General features: G+C 53.3%; 2 protein-coding genes across 2 annotated transcripts; both read right to left on the bottom strand.

Moving 5' to 3' along the window:
• Positions 1 to 1,535: 1,535 nt before the first annotated feature.
• Tcap (titin-cap) lies at positions 1,536 to 4,351 on the bottom strand. The gene is made up of 2 exons (XM_027923124.2): positions 2,616 to 4,351; positions 1,536 to 2,387 (listed from the first exon to the last, which is right to left on the bottom strand). The coding sequence occupies exons 1-2, from the start codon at positions 2,723 to 2,725 to the stop codon at positions 1,994 to 1,996; spliced, it is 504 nt and encodes a 167-aa protein (XP_027778925.1). The 5' UTR covers positions 2,726 to 4,351; the 3' UTR covers positions 1,536 to 1,993.
• Positions 4,352 to 4,471: 120 nt separating this feature from the next.
• Positions 4,472 to 27,654, bottom strand: Stard3 (StAR related lipid transfer domain containing 3). The gene is made up of 15 exons (XM_027923123.3): positions 27,561 to 27,654; positions 13,595 to 13,865; positions 10,577 to 10,654; positions 10,191 to 10,268; positions 10,032 to 10,085; positions 9,553 to 9,670; positions 9,253 to 9,351; positions 8,993 to 9,048; positions 8,641 to 8,733; positions 7,866 to 7,928; positions 7,619 to 7,714; positions 7,231 to 7,310; positions 6,820 to 6,924; positions 5,617 to 5,710; positions 4,472 to 5,171 (listed from the first exon to the last, which is right to left on the bottom strand). The coding sequence occupies exons 2-15, from the start codon at positions 13,814 to 13,816 to the stop codon at positions 5,067 to 5,069; spliced, it is 1,341 nt and encodes a 446-aa protein (XP_027778924.1). The 5' UTR covers positions 13,817 to 13,865; positions 27,561 to 27,654; the 3' UTR covers positions 4,472 to 5,066.
• Between the last annotated feature and the right edge of the window lie 51 nt (positions 27,655 to 27,705).

The following is a 27,705-nucleotide window of genomic DNA, read 5'->3' as shown; positions in this document are numbered from 1 at the left end:
CTCCTCTCTTCATCAGCTCCAGCTCCCTGCAGCCATTCACCCCTTTGCCTGGCATTCCATCCCTTTTTTCTTTTTCTTTCTTTTTTTTTTTTTTTTTTTTTGGTACTGGGGATTGAACCCAAGGCCTTGTACAGGTGGGTCAAGCACTCTGCCAACTGAGCTACATCCCCAGTCCCCATCCCTTTTTTCTAAGGTTTGGAATTGCTCCTGCCCCCAGTCCCCACCTCTAGGAAGGTCCCAGACTCCTACCTGGCTCCCCTTCCTCTAGGACACCCCTTCTAACCCCCACCCTTTCCTTATTAATGTCACCCTGACTCCCATCCCTCCTCCAGGCCACTATCCCATCTCTGTTCTCCAGTGCCCCTCCCCACCTCTAGAAAGGACTGTCCGTTCCAGTCTCTGCCTCGGTTGCCCGGGGCCCCAGAGTCAGGTTCTGCCCTTCCCGTCCGATCGCAGCAGCGATAGGGGAAGCGAGCGGGGATAATGAACTTAGCAGGCGAAATAATAGGCCCCAGGGATCCGAGCTCCTTATCTGGGGGCTAAGGACAAAAGGTTCGGGATGTTCGCGCTGCTTCCCGGGACAGGGAACACAGGTCAGTGCAGTGACACGTGGAGCATTCTTCGAGCCACCTGGCCACTAGGGGGCGCAGTCCACGTATTCAGTTTCCTGTGGGTCTGGGGTCTTGGACCCCTCTTCCAGCCCATACTCTAGCTCCTTCTGGGACGCTGGCCAAGCCAGGCCTGCAAGTCTTACTTGGTGCTCCAGGTATCCAGCCCGCAAGATGCTACAGTCTTCCCTCCTACCCCCCAAGTGGGAAGCCAATTCCGCTCTCTGCATGTGCATGGTCTTTCTGAAACTGGACTTCTCTGGATCAGAAAGGTGCACCTCTACCCAGGGTAGGCTAGTGGTCTCTGCCAAGATCAGCCTCTGGCCTCCCTTGATCTAGGCCTCCTCTGGGCTCTCTTCTTGTCCCAAGGGGGAAAGTCTCCTTGTTGGGTCAGACAGCTAGGTTGGGATATGAGTCATCATGACAGCTGCAGGGGTCATAGACAGGAACCTGACCCCTGTAACCCCTCCCATAAAACCCACTCAGGTCAGGGAGGGTGGCACACCTGACCCCAGGCAGGATTGATTCTGTCTGGATTTGCAGCTGAGTGGCCTTGAGGTCACTGACCCCATCCACACTCTGAGGCACAGCCAAGGACAGTCCTGGTGCTAGCCTCCTCCATGTTCGCCACGAGATATCATTTAAACAAACCCTGATGCCAGCTGGCATGCTGGGCACTGCCCAGTGCCAGGGACTGAATTCGGAAGCCAGGACTGGGCAGTGGAGTTAGGGCACAGGAAGGGGACTGGACAGACGGCAACTCTGTTTACAGTTCTGCCCTGCACCCCACCCCCAAGCATGGGGTGTACCCACAGGCTTTACCATATTTAGTTCAGAGGTACAGCCTGGTCCCAGAAGTGCTGGGGGCATGAGGGGGGACATCGATGGACTGGCCCCCACAACCACAGGAAAGAGATGAGACTGGAACATGGTTGAGCATTTATTGCAGCGCTAACAGAGGGTGCTGGGGGCCCCGCCCTGCCTCTGCCCTCTTCACGTTCCCCTCCCTCCAGTCTTCTCCGTCTCCATCCCAGAGCATTCCGCTCACACTTGTCCTAGTCCTCCTCCAAAGCTGAAACCTGGACCCGGGTCACTGCTCCCAGGGACCTCTTGCCTTCACCAGCATCCCTTATCCCTTTTCCTGGTGCTGAGGGTGCTAGACTGTGCTGGCGCCCAGCTCTCCAACCTTAGTGCCCACTGTCTTTGCTCCCCTCCCTTTGGGAACTCAGGGGACCCAGGCATCCAGGCCTCTGGCTCCCTCTTCCCATAGCCCCCAACTCTGGGCAAACTACAAAGCATCCATGGCCAGCAGCTCCCCTCCACGGTCCTAGCCAGGAAGGGGCCAGCCCAGGGTAGGCACAGTGGAGTCTGAGTCACAGTCCCTCTCAGCCTCTCTGTGCTTCCTGGGACATGGAGCGGGACAGGGTACGACGAAGGGTCCCAGGCTTGCTGACGGGCACCACAGGGGGCAGCTGCTTGGTGATCTCGGCCACATCCTGGCGCTCCAGGCACTGGCCACCCAGGGCCGTCTCCAGTGCCAGCAGCTCCCGCAGCTGCACGGGAGTTTCCTCGCGCTCCTCCTTGGCAGCCCCCACCTTGGTGGGTGTGAAGATAGGCAGGGGTAGCACCCGCTGGTAGGGCAGCTGGTACTCTTGCAGCCCGCGGCCCAGGATGCCCATACGCATCACCAGCCAGGGGGAGCGCTGTACCAGCGCCTGGCACTGCCCCTGCCGATGGTAGGTCTCATGCCGCTGCGTATCCTCCTCATGCAGGGAACAACTGGAAGCAGAGGGGAGGGGCAGTGAGCTCCTGCAAGCTGCTGTGTAGGGGGCTCCCTGGGGCTGCCAGGACCAGGGGGCAGGAGGGGGGATTCCACTCTGCTCTTCCCAGTAGGCACTCTTCTTGCCCCACCCCCAGAAATTTCAGGGGTTTGTGCTCTGGCCTCATAGGACTTGGGGAGGAGGCTTTGGGACACAGAGGCAGGACTCCCAGCGGACCCACACTCACCCCTCCTCGGGCCGTGTGGACAGAGTCAGATCCTTCCACTCAGCCCAGAAGGCCTCTCGGCACTCGCGGTTCTCCTCGGACACCTGGCAGCACAGCTCTGAAGTGGCCATGATCACTTCTTGCTCCCTACGCTCTGCTCCGCACCTCCCACGTCCTTTAAATAGTCTCCTTCTCCCCTTCTCTGGGGGCTATTTTTGGCCCCTCTGGCGTCAGATGCTATAAGCAGAGCCAAGGCTCACTGGTGGGGGGGGGCTCTGAGTCTAGGACAGGGGTTGGGGCTTTTGGACTCTGGCTGCCCCCAGGTCAGAGGTTAGTTTCTGAAGGGAACAAAGTGCTCTGGTGGGCACAGGGGTCTTCAGATCAGCACCGCCAAGCATCTGACACTCTGCAGACACTGTCTCAGACCAGGCACATGCCCAGCCTCGTGCTACCTTGGCATTGCCCTCTGCCCCGCCTGTTCCCCTTGCCCAGGGAGGACAGCACTTGTCTGTAAACAGAGCAGGAGAGAGCAGGGACTGATGCCCCTCGCTCTGTTCCAAGACTGCCAGGTCCCCCCCACCCCCACTTTCTCCTCTCCTGGGCTCAAGGGCACATCCTCAGCTGGGCCCCCTGGACCAGGAGGGACAGTGCACCAAAGTTCTGGTTCCCAACCACCATATATTATCAGCAAGGGGAATGGATGCCACCCCCACACCTGGAGTCCTGCAGCATGGACCTCTGTCTGGGTTTTCCTTCCTTGTGGTCAGTGGTCTCTCTAAGCAGATCCAGTCAGGGTGGAGGGGGCATGTGGCCCTCGATTCTACCTCTGACACCCATGCAAGGAGGAATGAGGTGAAGTGGGAACACAGGGGTTCTGAGGAGGAGCAGTCAGAAGACCTGGCTCCAGTCCCAAGTCAGTCATAAACAGGCTATGTGACTATGGCCCAGTCCCTGTCCCCTCTGGGCCTCACTTTCCCTGTTTTCTGGCTATAACAGGATGGCCAGAAGAGCTCTGGGTGTGGGACCAGCAGTCATTCGTGGGGAGAAAGGTAAATCTGCTGCCCAGCACCCCAGGGAGCAACTCATGGTACAAGAAGCTGGTGTCCAGGGCATGGAGGCATGAGAAACAAGGGAATCACAGAGCGGAGCAAGCAAAGGCCCTGGAAGAGGTAGTGACAGGAGTTGAGGATGGCCAGTGGAGATAGCAGAGCTCCCAGCTGGGCTGGTCACAGACCTGCATGCTGACTGCTGAGGCACTACACCGATTCTGCACATCTAATCTCCCGATCCTGATGCTGCTTCCATTACTATCAAGTGGGAAATGGAGGCTCAGAGGTAGATTTGCCCAGGGTCACACACCTGTTCCTGGGACCAAGATAGGATCACCTGACTCAGAACAAAATGAACCATTCAGAGGACAGCAGGAGTCAGGTGGGGAGGAGGCCAGGAGGAGGGTAAGGCCCAGCTCCAAGCTGCCCTAGTGTGTGTTTGGAGGAGAGTGGAACCCAAGGGTCCCAGGGTCCTGGGATCCCAGAGGTGCCTCAGGGACCCTGAAGCCCAGGGCCCACCTAAAGGACCCCCTGGACTCCAGACCCAGGACAATCAAGACCTGCTATGACGCTGATGGTGGCTCTTCCACCTCCAACCCTGGCCCAGGGGACACTGCTCTCCTACAACATACCAGCTGGGCTGAACCAGCCAGGGCTTGCTCCTCCTGGGTGAGCTCATGACGGGTGGCCTTGCTGTATGCTAGTGACCCACTCCTTCCCCATCCAAGGGCTGCTCTTTGATGTACTCATGAGTGAGGAGACCCAGGCCCAGGACAAGGCAGCAGAAGCAGAAAGGGCTTTTTTTTTTTTTTTTCATTCATGTGTTTAATTGGCTCAAATTACAAAGGTCCCCAAGGAGGTCTGGGGAGAGAGGGACAACCTGGGAGAGGCAGAAATTCACTACCAGCACCCACCGCCCCCTCACTTGCCCCCACTCCTCCACAGGTGCATATGGAAAAAGGTCCCAGACCCTTTAAATAACTCTAAAAAACCTTGATAACAAAGGAGGCAGACGAAGGCTCCTTCACCTTAACACTGGTGACAGGCTGCTCTGCCTTGCTCTGTCTTGCCCAGGGCGCTGGCCCTCTGAAACCAAGTCTGAGCTTCCATCCCAGCTCTCCCCTGACAAAGTCCGGGATGGCAACTTCTCCAGAGGGCAGGGATGTCATGTAAACATCAGCAGGACAGACCCCACTTCTTCAGCCAGCAGCCCCCAGAGTCCACATGCTCCACCCCACACCTGCTCAGGACCGTGGTTCCAGACAGTGCGGCTCAGGGCAGGGAAGTAGCTTGGGACCAAAGTGCTACCCACTGCTTGGGGCCAGGTTCTCTGTGGGCCATGGAAAGCCCAACCAGCCCCTCTTTCTAGCTCTGGAGGCTGTGGCGGCAGTACCCCGACCTGCAGGGTAGCAGAAGGGCATGTTCACACCCGGGCCCCCAACTCTCCAATGCGCTGCCGCAGGTGAAAGGCAAATTCAAACATGGTGGCTGCGAGGCTCTGGTGGATGAGGTACCGGGGCAGGCGACCCTGGGGGAGGCAGGAAGAAGTCACACCATGGCTCATCCTTAGCAGGGCCTCCCCCTCAAGCTGGCACCGGGAGGAGTGCTCTGGCCAGAATGCAGGTGGGGCTCTGGGATCCTGCCTGGGCCCTGCTCCCCGCACTCCTGGTGGGAAGAACATGCTGTGCCTGGGGCTTGGCAGCAGCCACACAAACAGAGCTGGTGGGTCTGGGCTGGCAGCCAGCCACCCCACTTCAGGGCCTCAGGATCAGAGGTAAGATGGGGAAGGCCCATGTCCTCCTGCAACTCGTGGCTAGAACACCATCTGGACCCTGCCCTAATCCTCAAGTCACAAAGTGGGCTGAGTAGGGGCCCCTGAGCAAGGCAGAGAGCCCTCAAGGTCACTCAGCAACCAAGCCAGGAGCAGTGTCCCCTCCACCCCACAGGCCTGACTCATAGCCCCGGGTGCCCACCTTGAGATCTGTGTTAAGAATCCAGACAAAAGTGCAGACTCGAGGGTTGCTGGCTGATTTGAGCACGACAAAGCCCCCAGGACCATTCTCTCCCCTGAGGACAGAGTTATCACTGAGGGAGGGGCACACGGGAGCCAGCAAGGCCCCTGCCCACCCCACTGTCTGCTCCAGGCCCAGCTTGCATTGGGATGGAAGAGGGAGTGCAGATGCTGGTCCAAGAACTGCACCCTGTCTCAGCAGGCTCACACCTGGTGTCCAGAAGCTGGGGTATCAGCCGTCAGTGCCACCCACTTGGTGTTGCTCCTCCAACAGTTGCTGGTGCTTGTGCACCCCAATGGCAGAGAGTTCGCTATCTTTTCAGCCCTCACCAGCTCTGCCCAGGGATGTGAGTGAGGTCAGCTCTGGCTGTGAAAGGGTGCCTGCCACTCCTCACCCCTGCCCAACTCAGGGAGCACGTGTGCCGTCAGCCTCCAGAAGAGGGCGCCTTCCCAGGAGGCCATCAGGGCTGGGACCCAGTTCACCTCTGATGGCCTTTCATTCTCCCTCCGGCCACTGAGCACGCTTAGGCCCACTCCAGAGATAAGGAAGTTGGCACCCAGAGTGGAAACAAGCTTGCCCTTCACCCAGCAAGTCCCTCGCAGGGCCGAGAGCCCCAATCTCACATTCTAAGAAGAGCATTCTGCGGGGAAGCGTGAGACCCACAGGAGGCCCGCGGCTTTGCAGTCGGGGTTAGAGGGTGGGGAGAAGCAGAAGGAAGCCTGGGACAGGCACAGGAAGACCCCACTCCTCTTACTCTGAGGGGACTCCTGCGCGGTCCAAGAGAACGGTGAGGCTAAGGGGATGGGGGAGGAGGAGGAGGAAAGGGACCCTCGGGGGACCCGAGTCTCCTGAGGCAGGAAGATGAAGCCCAGAAGCCAGATCCAGAGCAACCCCATGGCTCCCAGCCCTGCTTCCTGGACTAGTTCCCACCCTGATCTATCCCAGCCAGCTGCCCACCGCACATGTCCCTCCAGCCTGGTGGCCTGGTTCCAGTCAGCAAGATTAACAGGATTAGGGGCTGGGAGGGGCAAGGCCTGGCGGGACAGGGAGCAGGAACACGACCTCAGCAGGAGAATGTGCCCAGCTGCACACACTGTACCCTGTGCTGCTCACTGCTTCCAGGAGAGGGGCTGCGGCATGATCCCAGGCAAGGCCCCGGCTCACCTGACATATTTGTGCGTTGGAGGCTTGGCACAGTGTGTGGTGGCAATTCCTGATGAGAGGTACCGGTCTCTGCGCCGCTCTATGCGCCGGACATTCACAAAGTCCCTGGGGGAGGGAAGGTTAGAACTGGGGGCACAGAGCTCAAGGAGAGCTGGGCATGGTGGCACACACCTGCAATACCAGAAACTAGGGAGGCTGAGGCAGGAGGATCGCAAGTTCAAAGCCAGCCTCAGCAAAAAGCGAGGCACTAAGCAACTCAGTGAGACCCTGTCTCTAAATAAAATACAAAATAGGACTGGGGATGTGGGTCAGTAGTCGAGTGCCCTGAGTTCAATGTCCAGTACAAAAAACAAAAAACAAAACAGAGCCCAAGGAGGCCTGACTGTGAGAAGAGGGTGTGGGGATACTCACCTGGGAGAGACCACACCGCCTGCAGCCCCTGCAGACACGTCGTAGGAAACAAGGGTGTTGTCTTCCACCCGCTGCAGGATCTGAGGGCCCATCAGGGGGACATGAGGTATAGCCCACGCCAGGAAAGCCCCAGGGACAGTCCACATGTCAGGAACCTCCTAAACCAGCCTCCTCCCTGCCTGGGACCCAGGACTAAAAGCCATCACCCTTTGTGGGCCCTGGGCTGGGCACTCCACAAGCATACTCCTGCTTCCCACCTCCTGCCCTGGCCCAGGAGGCACTAAGACCATCACCGCATTTTACAGAGGGGGAAGCCACATCCCCTTGTTGTTACTGGTCACTCTAGGATATGGCTGGGCCCTGACACATGTGGGGAGGCAGGGCTGACCTGGCAGGCAGTCACTGTCTTGTTCCACAGCACCATCCTCTCGGGCTGCAGAATCACCTCTTGGTACACCAGCTCCGCAGGACAGGGCAGGAAGGTCTGGGCAGGACAGGTGGAGGCAGGTGGTGTCAGAGGGGCTCGGGCACACCAGCCCTTCCCTGTGGTGGGGGTGCTGCAGGGGGGTCCCTCAGCCCCTTCCTAAAGCCCCAGATGGAACAGGAGGCTCCAGGATCCTCCTCCCTTCACTCACCTTCAGGATGAAGGTCTTGCCATGAAAGGGAACCTCGATGGTGTACACAGTGTCCCCATACTCCTGTGGCAGGGACAGAAGGGTGATAGGGAGGAGCATGGGGTGGGTTGTGGCATGAATGAGTGACAGGCAGGACAGGTTTTCACCAGGATTTGGGGGCTATCTGAGCAGCCATTAAAAAATGGTGGTTCTGGGCCAGGGCTGTGGCTCAGTGGTAGAGCGCTTGCCTGGCATGTGTGAGGCACTGGGTTCAATTCTCAGCACCACATAAAAATAAATAAAATAAAATAAAGGTTCATCAACAACTAAAAAAAAAAAAAAAATTTAAATGGTGGTTCTGAGGAAAGCTTCTGATCTTAAGTTGAAGGACAGGAGTCCAGCTACAGCTGTGACCATGAAGAACCACATCTCTAAGCCAACAAGGGCTGCCATAGGGACTGGCTAGAGAGAGAGGGACTGGGGCATGTTTCCCTGTTTTCTAAGCTCTCTGCAATCTTTGTAGATAATATTGTTTTGATCATGAAACAAAACACCGGACACAGGGCAGAGCCTGGCTTCCCCTTCAAAGTGGGAGCCGAGGGCTCAGAGCAGCAGGGAATGAGGACTGAGCTCCCACATGTGGGAGACAGGAAGTGTCAGATCCAGCCTGGGCCCCCTCTCGGGGCAGGAATAGGACTCCAACCCATGAAACCCTCAAATATATGCCTCGGGCCTCAGGAAAGGAGTGAAAACTCTAACACACACAGGAGGGGCAGGTAGCAAAGGGGCTTCTTACATTATTCTTCTCAAACTTCCAGTTCTCCTCCTGGGCCAGGATCTGGTCCACCACGGCAGTGGCCTCCTTCCCCTGGCGGAGGTACTCTCGCTCCTGGTCAGGAGTGAGAGGCAGGAAGGGGTCAGATGGGGGCCTGATCCAGTTAGACATGGGGTCTGGGCTGCTCTCCCAGGGGTCTTGGGGGCTTCCTGAGGCCTGTGGCTGTGCCAGCTCCTCCTGGGTCCCCAGGCATGGGGCACACCAAGGGGCTTGTCTGGCCCAAGGAGCAGTCCTGAGGTCCACCCTGGCTGAGGCCAGCGCTGGCCCTTTCAGGTGCACACTCTGAGGAGGCTCAGGGTAGGCAGCCAAATACCTGGGCAGAGAAACTTTTCTTCCCAGTGACTTCCTCATCTGATTCATTGTCAGACCCTGTGGAAAACAAGCAGAGATGACAATGGCAGGGGGTGGGGAGTGTGGGAGGGGGTAGGGCTCAGGGACTTGAAGTGCAGGGATGTGGGGGAGAGGTTGTTGGCTTTCCCCAGGGAGCCTGAGGGAAGAACAGAAAGAACAGGCCCAGCCCACCCTCGCCTCACACAGCCCCTCCCTTTCAGCTCCCCACCCACCAGCCCTCACCTGCAAAGGATTCTGGGGGTGAGTAGAACTGGCCCTCAGACAGAGCGCCAGAGAACAGCAGGGGTCCACGTGCAACAGCAGCCTGGGCAGCAAGATACCCTGGGGGAGCAGACATGGGCAGCCATCATCCCAGACCAAGGACAATCATGCAGAAGTAGCCTGGGGTCCCCTTTCCCCACCCCAGGCTCTAGAGCTGCTCCTAGGAGGCAAATGGCTCAGAACTCACTCTCATTTCTGAAACTCTCCTCCCTTAGGGCTGGGCTTACCCTCACTGCCCTCACTCTGTCCCCCAGGACTCACATCGCTCCTCCTCAGCCTCCTGGGGTAGAACTTTGAAGTCAAGGAACCAGGTCTCCAACCAGGCAAGGACAAAGGAGACGATGGGAAGCAGGTAGCCAAACGCACCTTTGCTGAGCAGCTAAGGTGGAAGGAGGGGGCTGAGTTCCACAGCGGCGGGGGTCACCTCAAACCCAGAGCCCCTTCCTGGAGCCACCAACTCTGGTATCATACACCCCATTCCCGGCACCATATGCTTAGATACCCTCTGTAGCACATGCCTCTGAGATGGATTAATTGAGTCTGCAGCAGGACATACCAGGGTTAGGCTGTAGGAAGAACTTTGGTTTCTGGGGTGGGGGGATAAGTGCAGGAAGCAGAGGATGATTCCTTGGAAATATCAAAAGACAGGAGTCCCCCTCATTCCAACCCTGACAACAGAGGCAGACACCCAAAGCCAAAGAAAGGGCCCTTTCTTAGGAGAAGCCCACTGAGCCACTGACCTCAGAGAGGATAACCTTGACAATGAGGAAGGCACTGGAGACCAGTGTAGTGACCTGACAGGAGAGAAGGAAAGAGGTCAAGAGGGAAGGCAGAGGCTGGGGGTGAGTCCTCCCCCATCCCAGCCCCTGCCCCCAGGTGGTGGCAAAGTGGCATCTTACCGCAATCACCCACCAGTGGCGGAGTCGCAGCACAGCATAGCCCAGGAGTAGTCCAGAGAAGCGGAAGAAGGCCAGGACCTAACCGAGGAGGGCACCAGACCGTCAGAGGCAAGCTGCGTCCCCACCCAGCTGCAGGGTGAACTGCCCCCAGCCTGCTCAGCATTTCTTTGAGACAATCTGGATGGGATTTTGGACGGGATCCTGTCTCCCTCATCCCACTGGGGCTCTCTGAAGGTGGGGCCCCACTGAGGATCTTCTGGAAGACGGAGGATGGGGGCCAAGTCCCCTGATAAGACTGGGTGTGTGGTAGAAAGAAGGGAACCAGCCCAAGGCACCTCACTGCTCCCTCTGCCCCCGGGGCCCTGGGGTCTCCCAAAGCCACTCACAAAGATGTCAAAGAAGGACGTCTTAAAGTTGTAGTGGATGATCTCCTGCTCCAGGTTCTTGCGGATGCCTGTGTTGGTCTGGGGGAGGAAGACAGGAAGAGCTCTGCGGGCAGAGCGGAGTCCCGGGGGCTGCCCCCACCTCCCAGAAGGGGGAGGTAGGAGGGGCTGGGGGACCGGGCGAAGAGGCCAAAAAGGCTAAGCCACCACCCAAAGGGGTTCCCAAAGCACCAAGGGAGCTCAGCCAGAGGTACCAATACTGTTCCTCCAGGAGCCAGGCAGCCCAAGCCGGGCAGGGCTGGATTCCAGTGCGCTGGCCTAGGGCGGCAGGTCTGGTGGCCTTGGAGCAGTGCAGGGAGGTGCTGGGAATCTGCTCTCATGTAATTCCATTTTCCTCCCAGCACTGTGGTGCTCCACCTTCCCAGCCAATAATCCATCTGAGGTGATGGGGACTGAGGTGGGTGGTGGGGGCCGGGGTGGGTGGTGGTGTCAGACAGAGCCCCAGGTAGCAAATCAATTGATTAGGTTTGGGCTTAATGGACAAAATCTATCAACCTGCCAGAGAAGATGGTGTGGGGAGTCAGGAGACTTGTTCTCACTCCTGTCTCTACCCCAAAGACCGAGGATGGGAGCCAAGTCCCCTGATAAGATTGGGTGTGTGGTAGAAAGAAGGGAACCAGCTGAAGGCACCTCACTGCCTCATTTTCACCAGGATCCCTGAGACTTCAATGTCAGGGGTGTGGAAGGTGAGGGGCTGTATGGACACTGGGAACCAGACTGAGGTATGAGTCCTCTGAAGGATGGGGGTGCCAGCACCCCTGGAGAGGAGGGGGTGTGAGGTGACCCCAGGGAATGGAGCCCAGGGACCCCACTGAGGAAGACCCTTCACACCCACCTAGACTGGGGCTTCTGGCCTCTGGCAGGTCATCTGGATTTAGTGCTGGATTTAGGGGGTTTATTAAAGACACTGACAATCAGGCCTCAGTGCGAATCTGAGGCTGAATACCAGGAATCTTTATAAAGCTTCCAGAAAATCCTGGGGCTAGGAAGAGGGACAGCAGTCTGAATGCTGATGGACATACACTGACACTTGAATGCCCCTCCAATCCCCACCATGTGGTTCTACCCCAAGACCACCTGGGCTTCATGAAATCTGACATCACCTCTACTTTGGCCTGCCCGAAGAGTCCCAGTCTGGCACTCAACCCTGCCCTCTTCTTCCTGCCCCTGGGCTCCACAGCCCCTCCTACCCTTTGCAGTCTCTGTGGCTCTGAATGCCGGACCAGGTCCCTCAGTCACACACAGCATGGGGACCCACTAGCACCACCCAGATCAGGACTCAATAATCATGTTTCACTCCCTGATTTGCCAGTCTCTCTGCTGGTCACACAACCCAACAGGGGTCCTTGCCTGGACAACACAGTCTGCTAGAGAACTGAAAATACATAGAATCCAAAATACCAAGATAGAACTACGAAACTGAAAATTAATAAAATTTTCATTAAGTGTCATCCAGGGGAAACATTACAGGGATTCTACGAAGAGTTAAATCCAGTATTCTGGCATTTTCATTACATTTGAAAACAATTTGTGGTTAGATTCTCTTTGCAGGAATCTCAAGTACACATGAGGACTGCTGAGTCTTCTCACCTGACAGCCAAATAATCTCAAAAGAAAAATTATCAAAAAATTTTCAGCCCTTCTCCAGTTATAAAATCTGGATTGAACATAGGCTGTGTGTGAATTTTCTTCTTTGCTTTGTATTAGTTGGAACCTTTGAAAGGAAGGATTCTGAGCACTCAGAAGCTCTGCAAAAAGCCCTGAACCTTGCTGGGTCTCAGTTTTTTCATTGTTAAGATGCCCCAGGGCCCTCCATGGCAGCTGCTCCAGCTCACTGACAGTGCCATCTCATCTCCGGTGCACAAAGGACAGACACCTGCCCTGAGCCCTGCCTTTCTTTTCAGACCAACATGCCCCAAATAAAACTTGTTGTCTCTATACCTATGCCAGCCCCTTCCCCAAACTCCACTTCTATAAAGAAAGGCACTGTCAACCAGTGTGGTGGCATGCGCCTACCGTCCCAGCTACTCAGGAGGCTGAGGCAGGAGGACCACTTGAGCCCACAAGCTCAAGGCCAGCCCGGACAACACAGTGAGACCAAGGAAGGAAGGGAGGGAGGGAGGGAGGCAGAAAGGGAGGAAAGAAGAAAAGGGGAAAGAAGAGGAGAGAAAAAAAGAAAAGTAAGAAAAAGAGAGAGGCTTTGCTTTCCTATCACTCAAGTTAAGACCAGGCTACTGTCACTCAGAACCTTGATGGGGAGCCCACGCTGCAGAGGAAAGCAGAGGGAGGCCCCAAGGGGCTGAGGTCACGGTGAACAGAGGAGCTGGGGTGAGACCAGGCTTGGGACACCCTGCTCTGAGTGCTGAGGTCAGATGAGGCCCCGCCACCAGCTAGACTGTGTTCCTGCGGTGGCGAGCACTGTGTGGGATAGGGTGAGACAGTTCTGTCTCCAAGCACGAGGTGGCATCTCACCAAAACCAGAGCCATGAGGAACTCAGAGTTTTACTGTTTTCCTTCCCACTGTCCCTCTGCTTTTAGCACAATGCCTGGGCAGAGCAGGAACTCAAAAAATGTTCTCTGAATGAATGAATGAATTAGAGCCAGACAATAAAGTAGGGCAGAAAGAAGACAAGATAGTTTCATGGGCTCAGCCAGCTCTGATTGTCCTCCACTTCCACTAGGGGGCAGCATGGTGCAGAGCCAAGCGCCCAGCTCAGCACCCAGGGGGTCTGTTCAACCCCCTCCTTCTCATACTTGTTGAGCAGCAGCAGCCAAAAGACTCAGCTGGTCATAGCCCCGTTTTCTTCATGCAGATGACAGCAACTGTTCTTGTCTCCTGTTCTTCACTAGTCCCAGATAATCAACCCCATGGAAGAGACAATCCCCCCACGCAGTAGATGCTGAACTGCGCAGGGGTGACTCCCAAACATAGCTTGTCCCTCCAGCGTTGCCCCTACTCACGTTCAGCTCGATAATCCACAGCAGGGAGATAAAGAGCAGGTCGAAGGTGACAAAGAGGCAGAAGGTGCGGCGGACATCAGAGATGGCCCTGCGCTTCTCTGGAGGTGGTGGGAGGAAGTGTGATGAGAGGCTTTGGCTATGGGACAATGATGAGCCCAGGGAAGCCACGGCTGGCAGGCTGCGCTCCAAGTCACGAGTCAGTTCCCGGGGTCCTGTGCTCATCCTGGTGGCCCCACGTTGGGGTGGGGAAGGCAGGGCCTCAGCAGCAGGGCTAGGAAAGAGGGAAGTGGCTGTCAGGGTCTTGAAGGCCACGTATATCCCCTGGGCCCTCATTTGTTCCAAAAACATCTGGCGCCCCACCCTATCCCAACCCCACAATCCAGGACAGTCTCTGCCCAAATTCCCTCCATGGGTCTGGCTTCCCAGGCTGGGAGGGCAGTGAGCATCCCTCCTACTCTCTGCCCTTCTTTGCCCTCCCTGCCAAGAGCCCAGCAGCCCCATGGTTCACCCTGGAGGGCCCTGGGGCTCCTCAGCTGGGCACCTACCCACTCCCAGATGCCCAGGGACACAGCCTGTTCCTGCCAAGCCCAGCCTGGTGGTCAGCCTCTGGTCCTGTCAACAGCCTCTTGGCCTGCACCACCCCCAGGAGAAGAGGCCCCAGCCTCTGTTCTTTGTTTTCCCAGCACAAAGCCACTTTCCCTCCCAGCAGCCAGCCCTCCCCTCCACCACTAATCCATGGCAACTGGGAGGAACTCCGCAGAGTGTGTGTGTGTGTGTGTGTGTGTGTGTGTGTGTGTGCACGCGCTCTGCGGACATCTTGGACCTTCTCTCCAACTCCACCCCCTCACTGCCACCCCAGGCCCAACTTTCATCACCTCCGGCCGGTGGCTGCTCATGGATCTCCAGGCCGCCTCTCGCACCCCTTAACTACCCCTTCCCCACACTGTGGCCAAAGGAAGCTTTACAAAGCACCACCCCAGGGCTCCTGCCACTCATGGGACAGCAGGCCCTCTCCTCATCAGTCCCTCTGGGGGTGGCCTCTGCCCAGCTCTTACCAGGGAGCCCCATCTCACTACCACTACCACAACATGGCCTTCTTTCAAATCCCTCAATGTGGCAGCCCTGATTTGCCTCCGGCCCCAGGATCTGACTCTCTCCATTGTCTGGAATATTCTTCCACAGCTCTTCCAAAGGCAGTTCAAAGGCCCTTGGCTCAGCGTCCGTCCCCACTCAGAGCACAGTATGTCACACTGCTTTAACCTCCTCAGCCAACTCCTCATTGTCTGGAATCTCTACTGTTCTAGTTTATGGTTCACCCTTTCTCTTAGTAGAACTTCTGTAAACCTCAAGGGTGGGTGACATGGTCACTGCGGTCTCCCTGGTACTCAACACAATGCATGTAGTAGTTCACAACTACTGCTGAATAAACAAACACTCCAGAGGGGCTCCTGGCCCTCAGCTCCTTGTATGCAGCAGAAAGGAACAGAGAAAAGCCTAAAGAGAGCGAGAGCCTGCCATTTCCAAGGTAAGCCCAGTGTTCTGCTGCCCAAAGCCTGAACTTCTACCATGGTGTCTATGCCCACGCAGAGAAGGATGTTTCCTTCTATTTTACAGATAAGACCACCAAAGCCCACAGGGATTACTTAACATGCTGTGCAAACATAGGGCTCTCATAAATCCTAAGAGAAAAGGAGCTCCAGAGCACTCCCTCCCTGCTGTGTGGCCCCCAGGCCTAGCGTCCCTGATCTACCAATTTGCTGGTAGTCCATGCCTGTATCGCAGCAACTCTGGAGGCTAAGACAGGAGGATCACAAATTTGAGACCAGCCTCAGCAATTTGGCAAGAACCTCAGCAACTTAGCAAGACCCTGCCTCAAGATTAAAAATATAAAAATAAAAAGGACTAGAGAGGGCCAGACATGGTAATGCATGCCAGTAATTCTAGCAGCTCAGGAGGCTGAGGCAGGAGGATCCCGAGTTCAAAGCCAGCCTCAGCAATGGTGAAGCACAAAGCAACTCAGTGAAATCCTGTCTCTAAATTAAAAAAAAAAAAAATAGGACTGGGATGTGGCTCAGTGGATGAGTGCCCCTGAGTTTAATCCCCAGTACCAAAAAATAAAAAGAACTAGAGAGGTAGTTCGGTGGTAAAACGCCCCTGGACTCAACTGCCAATACCAAAAGAAGAAAAAAAGAAAAGAAAAAACCATTTTTCTTTCTCATAGTTCTGGAAGCTAAAGTTCAAAACCAAGGCAGAGCCATACTCCCCTCTGATTTTTTGCCTCTTCCCGGGTCCGGCTGTCACCAGCCACTTCAGGCATTCCCTGTCCTGCAGCTGTGTAACTCTAGGCTGTTGTCACATGATGCTTCCACTGCAGCGTCTTCACATGGCTGTCTTCTTATAGGGACACTAGTCCTATTGGATTAGGGGCCCACCCCACTCCAACATGAGCTCAGCTTAACTCATAAATCTGCAATGAACCCATTTCCAGACAATGGTCACATTCTGAGGTTCAGGGGACAGCACTTTGATGTATCCTTTTTTGCAAGGGGGGGGGGCAGGGGACAGATTTCAATCATAAGAGTAACTTCTCTTTAAGTGTCCTTTTTTTTTTTTTTTTTTTTATGGTGCTAGGGATTGAACCCAGGGCCCTTATTTAGTATCTTGATTTACACTCCTGTATTTCTTTATATATATATATATATATGTATATATATATATATATATATATATATATATATATATATATATATCTTGTATCTTTCTTATATATACAGTGGCCTGTCACAGATGCTGTTTTGGGTTGTTTTTTTTTTTTTTTCACTTAACAATATATCTTAGAAATCACTCCCTATTATGTCTCCCTATAGAGATCTTCCTAATTTATAAGGTTGTTAAGTACCCTTTTTTTTTCTCTCTCTCTCTCTTCGTGCTGGAGCATGACCTTGTACACACTGAGCTACCTCCCCAGCCCTAGTACTTCATTTGTGATGAGCCACATTTGAGCCAATTCACCTCCTATGAAGAAACATTTAGATTTGTAACGATCAGAAACGCTACAATGAAAAACATAGTATGTAGTTATTTTCCTGTTGCTGGAAGTGTATCTTCAAGACAGATTCCTCGAAGTGGAATTGCTGGGTCAAGCTGCGTGTGTGGTCTTGTTAGGCTGCTGCCAAATTCCCTTTGCAGCATGCATTCCCGTCAGGAATGTATGAGGGTGTCCAGAGCCCTCAGATGGGATGTCCCGCATGTCTGTCTGGGATTTTTCCTCTCCACCTCTCTACCCTTAGGACTGGTGCTTCCGCCCCCATCACCTCTATCCGTGCCCCTCCCCACCTCCTTCCCCAGCTCGTCCTGGTTTCCACCTCCCTCCCTGGACACAGGACTTGGGTGGCACAATAGCTTAGATGTGAGACTCACTTGGAGTGGCAACCACACTGACACTCACACACCCAGAAGTCCCTGGGTGAGAGATGAGACGAGGCTTAGAGCAGAGGTGCTGGGATCCAGGAGCGCTGAAGCAGCTAGGGGGCACAGGACCAGGCCCTGGGCTCAGTGGGAGGGGGAGTGGCCAAGAGTCAGCGGAAGGGGTTCCACATCAGCCTCCTCACCAAGCAACTCCAAGTCCACAGAGAGCCTGGGTCCCAAATTAAGAGACCTGCACCTGATCTTGGGCAGTCACTGATTCTGAGTGGTTTTATATACTCCTTTTTTTGGGGGGAAGGGGGGTACCGGGGATGAACTCAGGAGCACACTGAGTCCCATCCCCAGCCCTATTTTGTATTTTATTAGAGACAGGGTCTCACTGAGTTGCTTAGCACCTGCCAAATTGCTGAGGTTGGCTTTGAACTCGGGATCCTCCTGCCTCCGCTTCCCCAGCCGCAGGGCTTACAGGTGTGCGCTACAGCACCCAGCTTAAATTCCTTTTTTTAATCAAGAGAAACTTAATTCTTTTTTTTTTACTCAGAACCTCAGTATGTAAAACATAAAAACCTGACTGTTGGGAGTGTAGCTCAGTGGTAGAGCATGTGTACAGCATACACAAGGCCCTAGATTCAATCACCAGCACCAAAATTAAAGAAACAAACTAAAAAGGACTGCTGTGAGTGACGGTGGCTGCAGAGTCCCCCAGGTTACAGTGTGAAAGTGTGGCTCATTCACATGACTTCAAAAAGCCTTTGAGGGGCTGGGGTTATGGCTCAGTGGTAGAGTGCTTGCCTCACATGTGTGAGGCACTGGGTTCAATTCTCAGCACCGCATATAAATAAATGAATAAAATAAAGGTCCATCAACACTAAAAAATATTAAAAAAAAAAAAAAAGCCTTTGAGCTCCACCAGGCTAGAGAGTGAAACATGCCTTGGCCTGAACACAGCCCCATCAGTTCCCCAAGCGCTGTTTCTCTGGCTGTTTCCAGACCTCCATCAGAGGGCAGAGGATGGCACATGCCCTGGCCTCACAGGGAGGCAAGAGTGAGAGCTGTGAGGACGGAGATGGCAGGGCTGCCACCCAGCCCCTGGGAGCTGCCCCCCCCCCCCCCCCCCCGCCCCGCAAGCACCTTCAGAGGTGTCAGGAGAGGAACAGCACTTGTGGCGTGAAGCAGTCAGCCTGGGACAGCTGCAGACTTGACACTGTACTTGTGGAAGCTGAGCTGTTAGGCGTGGGGAGGGGGGACGGAGGCAGGCAGCAAGGACTCAGAGGTTCCCGTTGCCCTAGACTGGGCGGGGATGGGCAAGTCAGGTGCAGGGGTTATTCAAGTTACTGCAGCTCTTGAGGCAAAGGGAATGGATGGGTACAGGCCTCAAGGCCCTTCCCAGACCGTCTCTCCAGGACACGCTAGTTAACAGTTCAGCTTACAACAGGGTTTTGGCTGGGCAACAGACTCAGGCAGCAGCCAATATCCTGGAAAAAGGAATGGACTGGGACTGGGGAGATAGCTCAGTGGTATAGCACTTGCCTAGCACACCTGAGCCCCTGGGTCCCATCCCCAGCCCCCCCCCACAAAAAAAAAAAAAGAGAGAAAGAAAGAAAGGAAAAAGAATGGACCCTGAGACTGGGGTTCAAAGCCTGGACTACCCCCTTCCTAAACGTGTGATCTTTGTGAGGCCATTTCCTCAAAGTGTGTATGTGTGTTTTACTGAAGATCAAGCCCAGGGCCTCAAGCATGCTAAGTCCTTACTCTACCACTGTTACTTACACCCTCAGCCCCTCGGCTATTTTTTTTTTTTTTGGTAGTTGTAGATGGACAGAATGCCTTCATTTATTTATTTATTTATTTATTTTTGTTGTTGTTGTTGTTGTTTAGTTACATGCAGTGCTAAGGATCGACCTGGTACCTCATGCATGCTAGGCAAGCACTCTGTCACTGAGCTACAGCCCCAGCCCTTTTTATTTTTTATTTTGAGACAGGGTCTTGCTAAATTGCTGAGAGCCTTGCTAAGTTGCCCAGACTGACCCTGGACTTGCAATCTGCCTGCCTCAGCCTCTGAAACTGCTGGGATTACAAGTGCACCACTGCCACCATGTCTAGTTCAGATGGATTTTTATTTATTTTTGTTTTTATTTTATTTTATTGTGATACTGGGGATTTAACTTGGGCCTTATCCATTTTTAAAAGGCAACAATAATATACTTAATCCTCCTGATGTACACCTAAAACTTGTTACATCAGTAAATTTCATGTTCTGTATTTCCTCCCTCTCTGTCTGCCTTCTCCCCTCTCTCCTCAAGCCTTAGTAGCTCAGCTTCCATAAACATACCACACAAGAATTCCAATTTATGTTCAGAAGAGAAGATACTGAGGGCCAGATGTACAAGTAGCTGGCAAGACCCTTTATGCAAGAGGAAAATGGCAGGAGCAGGTGGGATACACTCAGGAATGTGTGATAAGAACCACCCTTAATCCCAGCGGCTCAGGAGGCTGAGGCAGGAGGATCAAGAGTTTAAAGCCAGCCTCAGCAAAAGGGAAGCACAAAGCAACTAAGACCCTGTATAAAATACAAAATAGGGCTGGGGATGTGGCTCAGTGGTCAAGTGATCCCTGAATTCAATACCCCACCACCATCCCCCCTCTCCGGGGTGGGGGGAACCCTCAACAGCTTGGGTTCAAATTTGAACTCTAAGCGAGCCATAATGGTGGGCACCTGTAATCTCAGCAACTCTGAAGGCTGAGGCAGAAGGACTGCAAGTTCAAAGCCAGCCTCAGCAACTTAGTAACACCCTGTTTCAAATAAAAAATAAAAAGGGCTGAGGATGGGCTCAGTGGTTAAGTACCCATGGGTTAGATCCCCAGTACAAATCAAACAAACAATCAAACAAACAAAACTGGGGCTGGGGGTGTGGCTCAGCAGTAGAGCGCTCGCCTAGCATATGAGGGGCCCTAGGTTCGATCCTCAGCACCACATAATATATAAAATGAAGGTATTGTGTCCAACTACAACTAAAATTAAATATTTTTTTAAAAACCTAATAACTCTACTATTCACTTGCTGGGTGACCCAGGGCAAGCTCTCAAACTTCTCAGTCTGCTTCCCTCATCATATGGAAGCCAAGTTATTCCACCTCCAGGCAAAGGCGGTTTCCCATCTTGGGAAGGGATAGAGCGCTGGGGGTTGCTCCCTGCACAGGCCCTCGGGGATGTGCCAGGACTGATCTCCCACACTACCCGCTCTCCATGCACGAGGGAAAGGTGCCAAGATGGTGAGCCCCCTTCCCGCCCACCCACCCCAGTTCCTCATTTCCAAAAGTCTTAAGTGGCAAGGGCACAGATGAAGTCCTTGTCAGCCCTCCAGCCACAGTCCAGAGGTCCTACCACCTGTCTGCAGCTTGACATACGGCAGCTCCCAGTGGGCATTTTCTGGCCAAGGCAAGTCTGTGACACGATGAATGCCACTTACTTGTTGTGTAAGCTGCAGCTGCCGCACATGCAAAGTGCACAAACCTGTCCAGACCCTGGACTGGCTGGACATCCAGGGAGACAACGAGGCCTGAGAAGTGTCTAGAGCAGCCCAGCACCACGGGCTGAGTGCTCGACAGATTCCCTTTCTGACCCCCAACTTTATTCAGAGGGCTGGGCCAAAGTGTCTAGAGCTAGAGCTGGTTCCATAGAACCGTGCTGTGTGAACTGACTAGGGGACAAGTCTCACCTATACCCAGAAAGGACCCACCTTTCTGGGCAGTGTGGATTCGCCAAGTCCTCTCCGAGCTAAGGGGAAGAGCAGAAATGGCTGTGCATGCTGGGTAGCTCTGCATTCCTTCAGAAATGGCCACAGTGTATATGGTGGGGTGGCCAGGGAGTCCATAACCCAGGACAAAGTGGGGGAAACCAGTGAAGCCAAGTGAGGACTGGACTTCAAGCCCACAGAAGGGTCAAACTTTGAATTCCCACCTTCCTAGCCACTTCATCTCTCAGTGTCTCAGTTTCCTTCTTTGTAAAATGGGATGAAAAACAGCACCTACTTTTTACTGTAAAAAGTAAATGACCCATTCAGTGTAATGGCCTAGAGCATCCCTGACACAATAGTCACTGCATGAGGGTCAGCAGTCATTCCTGTTCTGCCTCCTCTCCAAAGAAAGACAGCCTTGAGGGCGGGGGTTGTAGCTCAGTGGTAGAGCACTTGCCTGGCATGTGTGAGGCACTGGGTTCGATTCTCAGCACCACCTATAAATAAATAAATTAAGGGTTCATTAACAACTAAAAAAAAAAAAAAGAAAGAAAGAAAAAAGATAGCCTGAGTGGCTACTGCCCTGGAGATGTCTGCCGGCTGGGGTTGGGGTGAGGTTCTCAGTCAAGCAGCCCTTATGGATGCCCAAGTTAATGGCAGGTCCACAAAGGGGTAGAAAGCAAGGGTCTGGGGGGAAGGAGGCTGGCTTTGCTCATGTCCTGCTGCTGGCCAGACCAGCAGGAGCTGGCAGTGGCCACTGCCCACGTGGCACCCTGCAGACATCATCTCCTTTAATCATCACATGTCTACCAAGAGCTGCGGGGATGACTCTATTATGGAAAGACTAAAACTCTGAGAGCTCTGTCCACAGTCCCATTCCAGGAAGAGACAAAGCCTTGTGGGCTTCCCCCTAAGCTGGGCTGGGACTGCTAAATGCAAATGCAGCTGCTACCAGGGGCCTTTGGCTGGGGAGAGAGGTGTCATGAGACGCAAAGAGCTAAGGAACCATCCAGCCAATGACTATGGACAGCTTCTTCCCCATCAACATTCAAACCATCAACAAATCTGTGGGCTCTTCCTTCCAAATCCAGCCAGTATCTGCCTGCTGGTCAACTACCTCTAGGTCCCCTGTCCAAACCATAATCTCTTCACAGACAGAGTTCTGACCTCCTCCTATCCTGGTCCCAAGTCTATTCTCAACACAGCAGTCACAGGGATCCTGTTAAAAGTCTGACCGCATCTCTCCAGTGCTCCAAACCTCCAGTGGCTTTCAGCTCAGCCAGTTAGGGTCAAAGTTTCCACGTGGCCCACAAGTCCTCATCTTCCCTTGTTGGAATCCTCCACTCCAACCCACTGGTCTCTTGTCCTTGGACACATCAAGCACACTCCAATCCCAGGGCCCTTGCTCTGTTGGTTCCCTCACTCCTCCATTCTGGTCTCTATGCAAACGTCCCTGTGAAGAGGCCTTTCCTGACCAATCCCCTCCCCATCCCTTTCCCTGCTTTATGCTTCACAGCACTTGACACTCCTGATGTGTGAAATCTTCATTAGTCTTTTTGTGTGTGTGTGTATATGTGTGTGTGTGTGTTTGTTTGTTTTGTTTTGTTAATTTTTTTTAGTTATACATGGGCACAATATCTTTATTTTGTTTATTTATTTTTATGTGATGCTGAGGATCGAACCCAGGGCATCACATATATGAGGCAAGCACTCTGTCACTGAGCCACAACCCCAGCCATGGTTGTTGTTTCATTCATTTGTTTGTTTTTGCAGTGCTGGGGATGGAACCCAGGGCCTTACATGTGCTGGGCATGTGCACAACTACCCCCGAGCCCTGCTGGTCTGTGTTTACCACCCATCTTCTCCACTGGAATGCAGGGACTCCTATCTTTGCTCACTGCTGAGTGCCCAGTACCAGAAGCATACCAGGCTCACAGGAGATGTTCCGGAAATGTGAACCAGGATTTACATCCTTCTCTCCAGGGGCAGGTGCACAGGTACACTGGACACTCACACCTGACCCCTCCCTGTCCTGACAGCTTCTCCTGCAGCTGGACTTTGCCCTCATCTGGTGGCCTGCCCTGCCCAGAGCCCACACAGCCCCTCCACAGCAGGCAAGGGAAACTGGTTCTCTGGGCACTCTGAGGCAGGATGGCTGCTCCTCTCCCTCCCCTGGGTCCCCACATGCAAGGAGAAGACTCAAACTGAGTTGAATTCCTTTGATGATGCCTGTCCCCTCAGCAGGGCCTCAGCACTCCTCCATAGTTTCCTGACCCCAGGTCACACCACAGCTGTTTATCCTTCTGCTTCCTCATTCTGGAATGTCCACTAGGGGACAACTCAGACCCTTCAGAGACGAGTTCAAGTGATACCTCCTAGGCAAAGCTTTCTCTACCACCCAAGCTCCCCCAACCTCTCACGACTCTGGGTCAGCACCTCCCTTATCCACAGCACACCTGAGCCAAAAGGCTGTCTCTTCTCAAGCCCTTGAAGCCCAGGCCACAGTGCCTGGCCATAGCACATGTCTAGTAAGTTAGTTGATGTGTATGTCCATAATGTCTACCCTGGAACAGAGAGAGGGTGCAAGTCTTGGGGTCAGCACCAGATCTGGAATCAAAAGCCCAAGCTCATTCCTTATTAGACTGTGTGCCCTTGACCAAATCACTGAGGCTCTCTGAATCTCTGTCTCCTTATCCATAAAATGAGGATAAGATAGTGCACAATTCACAGAGCTTAAAAGAATTAGAAACTCTATATGCACAGCGTCTGTGCTTAATTAATGGTAGCTACTACTACTAGTACTGCCCTCTATGGATATGGCATGAGAGGCAGGGCCCTGGACAGGCATGTCCAGCAGAGTACTCTGCCCAAACTGAGAGTTCACCAGTCCTGCTGGAGACAGGAAGGGCCCTAGCCTCAGGCCAGGGATGGCACATTTTGAGTTTTCCTGTAATTCAGGGTTCAGTGGCTCCTGCCCTCAGCCTGGGAACAGCTGGCCTTCTAGCCCCTACCTGTTCTCCCATAGAAGGTTTGGAAAGTTGCCCAGAGAAGTGGAAATTTAAGGAGTGGAGGGCATGGCAAATAAGAGCACAGAGCCAAGGCCTGGCTGTGTTTCTCCTTCCTTCTGGGGAAGTGGAAGAGTCAAGTGGAAACAGAAGCCAGATTCTTCACTGAACACCCCTCCTCCCTGTAGAGGGAGGTTCTGTTGGAGCAGTTCACTGAAAAACCCCAACAAGAGGATCTGCACAGCCCTCCCACCTCCTCCCATGTGAGGCCGGGCTGAATGTCAGGGATGCCCCCAGTTCAGTGACCCCATGACCCTGGGCCTACTCAGAGGCCAGTGAGTCAAGCCCAGTCTCACTCCTTAATGCTGTTAAGTAAAACTAGGGCTGAGGAAGCCCAGTCCCCAACGTCAGTCTGGAAAGAGCTAGTCATGCAGAGGGCAGACCTCTCAATCCTCTCCAGCAAAGGTGGGGGTGGGGGAGCCTCTGGTCAGCATAGGCTCCTCCCAGCACAAAGGCCAGGATTAACTTCTTCCCAGCCAAAGTTCAAAAGGACACACAACTGGCCGTGTGGGATAACCACCTTATCCTCTGCCCCCTTCGAAGGTGGGACCTGAAGCAATTTCTGAGAGAAATTGTGGTCCTGGAGTCAGGAGACAGTTCTTCAAATTCCTGCTGAGTGACCCTGATTCTCAGCTTTCTCATCTATAAAATGGAGCCAATAAGCTCCACCACTCAACTGAACAAGGATGAGCTGCCAAATGTGCAGGATTAGTGGCCTCACCCACACTACCCTCCCAAACAAACCTAGGTGTGTGGGAGCTCAAGTGAATGCAACCCCCAGGTATGGAGAGCCTACAACGTGCTAGATACCAGGTCAGTCCCTGGGGTTGCAGGACCCTGTTCTTTTCCATCAGGGGCTCTAATTCAGGGAGGAAGATTTACAGATAAATGTGTGGTTCACGCTGAAATCAGCATTTTCAGGGAGGAATGAACAAAGGACTGTGGGATCCCAGGGCTGGAGTAGGGGAGGTCAGGGAAGAGAGGACATCAAAGCCCAGGCCTTAAGAATCAGCAGCTATCAGCCAGAGGCAAGGAGGAAGGGCATCCCAGGCAGGCACAAGAGCAGGAACAAAAGTCCTGACACTGGCCTAGACCCAACCAGAGGCATGCAAAGGGACCCCACCCCATGGAGCCTGTCTCCAAATACCAGGTACTTCAGACTTCCCCAGAGTAACCCTGGCTCCTAAGCCAGGGGCACTTCCTCACAGCCAAGTGAGAAAAAGACTCAGCAGAGGATGCTACCTGTGTCTTCTTCAGCTCACCTCCCTTCTCCCCTCACCCTACAGCACCCACTGGAGCTTTGTTCCAAGGACCCAGCTCTCCCTTCTCCGAGCATGTTCCAGCCTATGCCTGCCTCTCTCTTGTAAATTTATACTCTCATTTTAACGCCCCTCACTAATTGTCATCTCCTCTGGGAAGGTGCATTTGGCCTTTCTCTCCCTCAGTTCCCAGCATTTCTGTAGAATTAATGTTTACCATGTAACATTTTCCCTTTTCAGCTTTGTTTTCCTGAGCAGACTGATATCAAGTCTAGGCCTTTTTCACCATTAAATCCTCACTTGATAAATCCAGATCCTGCCCCCATGCCCTCCACCCCAGCATTTTATTTATTGACAAAGAGCCAGACTTTATGGCCCCAGGAAAGAGTGAGAAGCAAGCCACACCTACTATCATCAAGCTGCCTATGAAATTAAAAATCAGAGCCAGTGAACTAGACTTGAACTACACTATTTTTTTTTTTTTTTTAACATTACTGGTGATTGAACTCAAGGCCTCCCAAATGCTAGGCAAGTGCTCTGAGGGACGTTCCCAGCCCTTTTTATTTTATTTTGAGACAGGATCTTACTAAGTTGCCCAGGTTGGCCTCAAACCTGCAGATCCTCCTGCCTCAGTCTCTGAAATCACTGGGATTACAGGTATGCACCAAGGCAATAGGCGAGATTGTTCTTAGGTAATCATAATAACTAACATTAATTTATTGAGCATTCATGTGTCTGGCAGTTTTAAGCACTGTACATACACTTTCAATTAAGCCTCACAACAACTCTTATGAGGAAGGCACATTATTCTCTCTACTTTACAAATGAGGAAACGGAGGCACTGACTTCAACAAGGTTACAAAACAGTATCAGAACCCAAGCAGTCTGGGGACTGGGGTTATAGCTCAGTGGTAGAGTGCTTGCCTGGTACATGTGAGGCACCGGGTTCGATCCTCAGCACCATATAAAAATAAATAAAATTACAGAGTAAGGATATTGTGTCTATCTTTAAAAAAAAAATCTTTAAAAAAAAAGAACCCAAGCAGTCTGATTCAGGAACCTATAATTCTCAGCCACAATGCTATTATGGCCAGCGTGCTAAGGGGACACAGAGGGGCAATTCACCTTGCAGGGTGGAGGCAGCAGTGATGCAGAAATGACAAGCAAGTCACTAAAGGACAAGTAGTGTGCAACTACTGGTGTGTGCAATGGCAGAGAAACATGAACAGCAAGGCACATCCAGTAGCACAATGTTACTGGACCCTAGGATGCACACAGGAGATTACTAGGGAGGACGTCAGATTACAAAGAGCTCTGTTAGTCACGCCAGAGATTCAGCCTTTTTCTGCAGGCAATGGAAAGCAATAAAAGAGTTCTAAGCAAGGAAGCAACACAATCAGACTTGTGTTCTAAATGGTTTGCAAAACTGGAGACTGGGTTGCAAGTAGTTGTGATTGGAAGATTATGGGAAGCTAATACAGTCAACCTGGTGAGAAATAAGTCAACAAGAGTGGTAACAGTGGAGAAGGCGGAGTAAGAGGGTCAGGAAGTGAGCTGTACCAGGTCACTTCTGAGATGTAGGAATTGACAGAAAAGAGGAAATGGAAGATAATCCCCAAGTTTCTTGCTAGAGTGGGCTAGCAGAGGAAGAATGAATCTGCAGGAAAACATCAGTTCAAATTTAGACCCAGTGAATTCTATCTGAAGGGGAGGTGTCCCGCTGGCAACAGGACAGTCTAGTCTGGAGATCCACGGAGAGGTCGTGCCAGTGATTTAGGTACTGAGCTGGGGTAAAGCTGATGCTATATGAGTACAAGAAACCATCCAGAACAGTGCATAGAGAGAGGGGTTGGGCAACAGGGCAGAATATGAAGCGGTACTTCTGCCCTCATGTCAGAGGATTAGAAGGAAGAAATCTGGAGATGCGCTGGAAGCCAAAGGTATGGGGGAGGGACACCTGTCAATTAGGAACAATTGTCAACGGTATTGTGACCTCTAAGAACTCAAGAAAGATACTTTAAAGGGCCCTTTGAATACAGGAAGTTATTCACAGCCGTTTCCAGAGGAAGTTGGGGAGACAGCGGATGACAGGGAGACGGAGACTGCAAACCTAACGGAATGTGTACGTTTTTCTCCAGATTCTGACCCCTCCCCCCTCCCGCCTCCAATACCTAGATACAGTCCCCTCGTCTCTGCCCTCACAGTTAAGAGAGAGGCTTTGGAAGTCAATCCCGGACGCCCTCCCGGGTCCTTATCCCGGCCTTCTCAGGTAGGCGTGGCTTCCGAAGGTCAGAGTCTGAGACCCCCAACACTGCGCGCGGAAAAGTGCAGCCGGGGGCTAGAAGGGGGCGGAACCTGGAGTGCGGGGGGCGTGAGAAAGGTCGGACGGAATCGAGAACGGACATCGGGCAGCGAAGCGGTATCCGCAAGAGATAGCCCTCGTACCACCACCTGGTCCCAGTGACCTCTGCAGGACCCACCTGCTCCATCTCAGCACCGCCTCACTCTCCAGCCCCAACTGTAGTCCGGCTCCGGGGCCACCGCAGCGCCTCAGAACGGAAGGAGATCTCCAGCCCCGCCACTTCCGCCGCTAAGCCCGCCCCCAAGAGCAAACTAGGAATTGCG

Source organism: Marmota flaviventris, chromosome 17 (genome assembly GCF_047511675.1).
Source record: "Marmota flaviventris isolate mMarFla1 chromosome 17, mMarFla1.hap1, whole genome shotgun sequence".
In the NCBI taxonomy this organism is placed as follows: Eukaryota; Metazoa; Chordata; class Mammalia; order Rodentia; family Sciuridae; genus Marmota; species Marmota flaviventris.
Note: the sequence above shows the minus strand (reverse complement) of the source record. Positions and strands in the feature narration are given on the sequence as shown.